The sequence below is a fragment of the Tenrec ecaudatus genome, chromosome 13, assembly GCF_050624435.1.
Source record: "Tenrec ecaudatus isolate mTenEca1 chromosome 13, mTenEca1.hap1, whole genome shotgun sequence".
Taxonomy (NCBI): Eukaryota; Metazoa; Chordata; class Mammalia; order Afrosoricida; family Tenrecidae; genus Tenrec; species Tenrec ecaudatus.
The window spans coordinates 8,642,805-8,649,582 of record NC_134542.1 but is presented as its reverse complement, the minus strand read 5'-3'; the positions used below and the strand labels follow the sequence as shown (position 1 = coordinate 8,649,582).

General features: G+C 49.0%; 1 protein-coding gene across 1 annotated transcript; it reads left to right on the top strand.

Annotated features, from left to right (window-relative positions):
* The first annotated feature begins 1,632 nt into the window (after nucleotides 1-1,632).
* Nucleotides 1,633-2,607, top strand: LOC142424985 (olfactory receptor 10K2-like). The gene has a single exon (XM_075530422.1). The coding sequence runs from the start codon at nucleotides 1,633-1,635 to the stop codon at nucleotides 2,590-2,592; it is 960 nt and encodes a 319-aa protein (XP_075386537.1). The 3' UTR covers nucleotides 2,593-2,607.
* Nucleotides 2,608-6,778: the final 4,171 nt, after the last annotated feature.

Genomic DNA, 6,778 nt, shown 5'->3' with positions numbered 1-6,778 from the left:
TCAGATTCATTTATCTTTATGGCTGATTGGTATTTCATTGTGCGCATACACTATAATTTTTTTTTTGTCATCTGTTGATAGCTGGGTCAGATTTTGAGAGAGACTCTGGGGGACACAACCCAGTCTAGGGGTTTTCACGGCACAGTTGCTATCCTGGGGTCTAGTCAACTCGGATGGGGGGGTGGTGGTGGTGGTGAGGTGGTAAGACATGAGGTCAAAGTGAGGCAGCAAAGTCCATGGTGGAACTGCTGATGGCCTAGGCTGGGGTGCGGTGGGGAGGCCATGGCTGGTATCTCCACCACAGCTGGTATCTCCACCATGCAGCATGCTGTCCTGTGGGGTCCCTTAAGCTGCCACAGCTGCACACCATGTCAGTCAGCACGGAGCCATTTGGGAAGTTGTATGCAGCTACTGTGTGTGCGTGTGCACCTTACCCATTTCGGTGGTCACTGGGCTTCCAGCCACCCCTGGAAATGCAACCTCCCAGCATCGCAAGCAAAGAAACCATATGAACACCAACTGCCTATACAGGAGAGTGTAGGTCTAATACACATACAACCTTCCTTACACCACAACCCTTAAATCCAGTGCCTCATGTGGGGGTGACCCCCCAACCATCAAATTATTATTGTTGCTACTTCATCACTGTCATTTTGCTCCTGTGATGAATTGGGCGACACCTGTGAAATGGTTGTTTGACCCCCCAAAGGGGTCGACCCACAGGTTGAGAACTGCTGGTCTAGCTGGGTGGATAAATGACCGGAGCCAAAGAAGTGGTCTGAGAATACACTCACGGGAGGCTGCAGTGGTTGACAGTGTGGCTTCTGGACTGGCTGTCCTCCTGGTTGACTGAAGCCCTGGTCCTATATTCTGCAATGGCCGTACGGCCTTGGGCGAGTTTCCTACCCTCTCTCAGCCTCAGTTGCCCCATTTGTGAAAAGCGTATAATCAGACCATCTAGTGGAGCAGCAAGCATGCCCCAGGGGAGGGAGGAATCTACTTTAGGAACAGTTGGGACCCAGAGCAGGTCCTTGTAAGTGTCTGTCCTGATCACCAGCATGACTGTCGATCACCTTCTAAAACTCTCTGACACCAAGGGTTCAGCTCTCTGCGTCAAGGACCTCAATGCTTCCTAATTCTTGGCCTTCCTCTTGGCTCTTGCGCCAACTTCCTTTCCAGACCTTAGAGCGTACTCAGTGCCAACAGTGCCCAGTGGTCAATCGTTGCCTCTCCGGATGTGGTGTTTCACACTCTAGATTGCAAGAGGCGGCCACAGCCAGAGATGGGAAAGGACACAGAAGCAGAAAATTGACCTGGTTTTGAGCTCTTTGCTGAGGACCCAGAATACCATCTTTCAGATCTTCCTAGTAGATGATTTGAGGGGTGGGGGGATCTCTCTTCACAACCCCCGCCCCCAGTCAAAGAGAAGACCTCTGGCAATATCTCCAGGCCTTTTATCCACATCAATTACACTGACCAGTGTCAACCATTATATGGAAACCCAGAGACTGTTCCAGGGGCTCGATTTTGAAATCCCTCACCAAGAGAGCTGGCAAAACACATCAGCAGCTAGAGCACGGCCTCACTCTCCCTTATTCTTTCCTCCCCCAGGAGCCGGGATAACTGAAGAGGATGAATGCCTCGTCAGAGCCCTGCAACATCTCCGACTGGCTGAGGCTGGAAGCCACGGTGAAGGCCTCTGTGTTCATGGTGGCTTTTTCCTTCGCCACGTCCACCACGGCCATCATCATGGCCATCGTGGTGCAGGATCGGAAACTGCAGAGTGAGATCCGGTACATTCTCCTCTGCCACCATCTCCTGTGCATCTCCTCCTACTGCGGCCTGGGCATTGTGTTCCAGGGGATGCGGGCGCTGCAGGCCAACAGCCCTCTGCTGATCTGCTGGGTGGTGTTCGGCATCCAGCTAAGTGTTGGGGAAGGGATTCTCTTCACCTTGGCCTTGATGACTCTCAACACTTACCTGGCGATTTGCTGGCCTTTGAGATCGCTGGTCCTGGTGGATTCAGTTAAGTACAAGATCCTAGCTGGGATGTGGACCGTCATCATCCTCAAGAATGTTAGCTTCTATCTCATAGAGGGCACGAGCCATTCTCCAGTGGCCATTCTGAAATCCCAGCCCATTTGCCCTGTGACCTTGAACAGCACAACGTTCAGAGTCATTGGTACGGTTTTCTTTTGCCTTCCCCTGTCTGTCATCCTTATCAGCTACTCTCTGATTTACCACGAAGGGAAAAGGGCCGGGCATTTTAATAGGTCGAATGTCAAAGCCAGGAAAACAGTTCTTACTCACCTACTGCAGATGGCCCTACATGTCGTGCCAACCCTGGTGATCATAGGCTTGGGGAAGAGGTGCGGGGCCTTTTACTTTGCTTTAAATATGGTGCTGTTTGCCATCTTTTCAATGGCCCAGTGCTTTAACCCTCTGATCTATGGACTCCAGAACCGAGAACTGCAGAGCAGGCTATGGCACTGGCTGTGCTGTGATCACATGGTCAACAGCAGAGCGCCCATTGAAACCGATACACCGGCTCTGCGAGTCAGAAACTCTAGTCCGAGTGGACGCATCAGGTAGGAGCCAGGCCTCGCCTGTCCTCAACCTCATTTGATTTTGTGTGGATTGTAAGTCATGTGTGGTTGGCTTGAGTAAGGCGAAGCAAGTTAGGTAGCCTTTGAGAATGTGTTTGTACCTTTCTATAAATTCAGGTTACTCATCGGAACCTGACGGGACAGGGTCGCACTGCCCCCCCCCACCCGTGAGTTTCTGAGATTGTAACTACTTAAGGGAGTTGACAGCCTCATCTTTCGCCTGGAGGGGCTGGTGGTTTTGAACTGCTGACCTTGTGGCTAGCAGTCAGAATGCCCTTGATGGGCAGTGAGCTGTTCAGTTTATGAATTAGGGTTAAATTTAGCTGCAGATAATGATAAAAAAAGAGGACAAAATAACAGAGGCTTTAAAAGATAGAGGTTATTGTTTGTTCTCCATGAAAGAAAACTAGAGGCAAACCATCTAGGCCTGTGAGGGAGCTCAGTAGTCGGCAGGCTCATTCTAGTCTGCTATTCCCTGATTAGTGCTCTACCTCATGATCCAAAGTGGCTGTCAGTGCTCCAGCCGTCACAGCCACACCCCAGCCCATGGGAATGGGGGGGGGGGAGGGAGAGTCTATACCCTGCTTCTAAAGACACTTTCTAGAAGTTACACAAAGACACTTTGCTCATGTCTACATCAAGGTAATCCTCCTAAAAGGATACTCTGCCTATCAGCATGATATACAAACACAGAGTTATCTGTTGAGGGTCTCCGAGAACTCTAAATGCGTTATGGAAACAGTTTCCAATGAGAATACCCTCGTTGAGGAGCGCACTGAACCGATTTAAACACGGGACTGTCTTACTGCTTCAATCGGACAGAGCAAGTCTGAGGCAACGGCCTGAGATAAATGATTTCACTGTAGTCTGCGTGTGACACTGATTTCCATGAAACAGACATTCCTGAGGCATGCCAGACTGCTCTTAAGAAGCAAAGATGGCGGCGAGACTTCATCTCACAGACTTCGGACACGGTCTCAGGAGAGACCGGTCCCTGGAGAAGGACATTGTGCTGTGCTCAGTAAGGCAGAGGGGCAGCGAGAAAGAGGAAGGCCCTTGACAAGATGGATGATGGACACAGTGGCTGTCACCGTGGGCTCCCTCCTAACCAGAATTGTGAGGCAGGCCCAGTTTCGTTCTGTTGTCCAAGGGGTTGCCGTGAGTAGGAATCAATTCCATGGCACCTAACAACGACAACGACAACAACAACAACCGTTTTCAATCTTCTTGGTAGAAAGCATTGACAATGGAATGCTGTCAACGTCTGTGCAAAGTTTAGGCCTAATGTATCATTGGACTTTTGCTAATCAGGAGCTGGCTACTCTTTTCTGTGAAATGAGCCCGTAGACTCAACATTATAAAAAGTCTTTCATAAAGACCAATGTGGCATTTTAAAGAGAACACTGTAAGAACTCTGATCATTGTTGGAGTTTAAGAATACAATGTATATTTCCTAAGACCCCTAATAAATTGTGGGGGCCCTTCCATAGCTTATCTTGTCATTGCCAGACCATAGGTCATCAGGAGGAAAAACCAAAGGGGATGCTTTGGTATTTTCCCCAAAGCCTGGCTCTGCATGTTTATTTCACAGTCTTTCTATTATCAAATCCACTCTTTGGAAGACTTAAAGCACAAAAGGATTCCTCCCCGCCCCTGTCTTTTACTTAAATCTTCCAGCAGAAGCCAAACTGGTCTAGAGAAAGAAGAAGCCCATATTTACCTAGTTTGGAATTTCAACTTTACATAGTCACTCACCCTCATTATTAATGGCTAGGTGAAAAAAATAGCTAGTTTACAAAGAACAACAAATTTTGAAATTAAATATTTTAAACATAACCAAACACTTTTCAGGGAATTAGTCACTGGGCCTGAAGGCCCAGAACTGTGGTTTCCAGGTGCCCTAAGATTCATTAGCATAACATGGCCCACAAAGACTCTGTTCCACATTCGATTTCAGTGAGTGTCCAAGGAAGTCTTGAAAGCCCATGAGCAGGTATATAAGGTGCAACACTCAGTCTCTGTGCAGAGGGAAAAGAGTTATGAAGATTGAAGACACGTGGACACAATTGGTGCAATGGGCTAATAAACCACATGGACATCAGTATCTATCACCCTGAAACCGGAAGAACTAGATGGTACCCAGCTACTACAGCTCTGAAAGGGATCACATTCGAAGGTCCTGGATAGAGCGGGAGCAAGCTGGGACAAAACTCAGAATCATGAAAGTGACCAGGCTTACTGGTCCGATAGAGTGGTGGAATCCCTGAGACCACGCTGAATACTCACATTTGTTCAATTCCAAATACTTTCAAATTAATGAATGAATTCGGTTTTCACGAGCCAGTCAGCAGTGGGCACAGCTCGCATCCATTATCTGTTGCTAGGGGCTGTCGGGTCAGCTCTGATGCGTAGCAACCCTCTGCCACATCTCGGCATCCCCAGTGCTCAGGAGCATGCTGGCTGCCCTTCTTCCGGAAAGACTGGGTGTCTTCAGTGTTCTTTGCCAGCACTATAATTCAAAGGCACCGATTTTTCTAGGATCCGCCCTTTTCAGTGCCCAACTCTTACATGCCCATGAGGGTCAGGTGCACCGTAGTCCTCGAAGCGACAGCCTTACTCTTTCACTCTTTCATGAGGTCTTTTGCAGCAGACTTGCCCAAAGCCAGGGCACTTCCTTTCCAAACGACTGGCTGCTCACCTTGGCTCGCAAAGGGAGGATGATTCCGTCCTGTCTGCTGAGCCACCGAGAATCATGGCCTAGGCCAGTCCACTCCAAAGCAGCACGCACTGCCATGGAGTCAATGCTGACTCATAGCAACCCCCAGGGGGTTTCGGAGACTCTCACTGTTTGTGACAAAGCTGCGAGGGGTTTCAAACTGCTGACCATGCGGATCGCGGGCCAATGTAACCACTACACCACCAGGGCTTCTAGACGGCAGGTAACATTAACCATCAGCCCTCTCTAATTCCAAATCATCACCTCCACCACGTTACACCCTATTACAAGTGAGATACTGCCACTGACCAATGTTCAAGGGACAAGGAATTCATTCCATTTTTGTGGAGGCAGTGAGGTCAAAGAATTCGCTGGAATTCTAAAGCCACCATGCCATGCGGTTGGCATTTCCATGGATACAGGTTACTTCTGGGGGAAAGCCTTTAAGTGCTCCTGTGTGATTTTCCATATTTTAATCCCCTGTCAATCTGGAGGGGGCAGGTGCTAATACAGAAAAGTGAAGTTGAATCTCTTCAGGATGGGCAGCTAACCTAGAAAGTAGCCCAGAACATCACACGACCTTGAGTGGATACGATTTGGTTGTTGTTAGATGCTGCACTACATCCTCACCAATATTCTCCAGTATCCAAGTGGCCAGACTAGACACGAATGGCCCACTGGCAATCCTGGACACTAGAATCTCTCTATTTTATTAAATGATATGGTACATTATAGTGGTAGACAGATACTATGTCAACTAGACACTCCTGGCTAGGGGCAGAGTTCAGCCTGTCAGTCATGTGGAGGCTTGATGATGCCTTCTTGGGAGAGTGGCCTTCTTGGGAGAGTGAAAACACTGGAGTGCCCTTCTCTCTGTGTCCTCTGCCTTCTTGCCTGCTGGAACTCTGCACCCCTTGAGAGGCGGCCCCATGTGAGCTGCCCAGTCCTGAGAGCTGCCAGCACCCTGCGTGTTCCAACTGACCTTGGAGTCATGTGACCCTGCACCCACCAGCCTGTGAGCTTCCTGTTTCCTGGTTCGCCTCTCTGCGTCACCGGCCTGCTGCTATGTGGATCTGAAGAGGATCTTGTAGACTCACATCAGACTTCTGGACTTGAGTTGGACTGGGCTGGGTTGCCTTCTTGATATATAAATGCTTCTTAATATAAAGCTCTTCCCTATACACAGCTGAGTGTCCCTGGATTTGTTTCTCTACATACTCCGGCCTAATGGCATAGAATAGGGGTTGGTCTGACTTTGTTATAGCCACTGGGGAATTCAAATTTCTGTGTTCATAAATAAAGTTTTATGTGGTCATGCCCATGTATGTTCATTGATGCATTGCATTGAGATGGCAGGTCTAAGCAGTTGCCACAGTGGCCAAATGACCCCCCCAAAGCCTACATCATCCCTTTCAGAAAATGTTTGCCCTCCCCTGGCCTCAAGGACCCTGAGGTG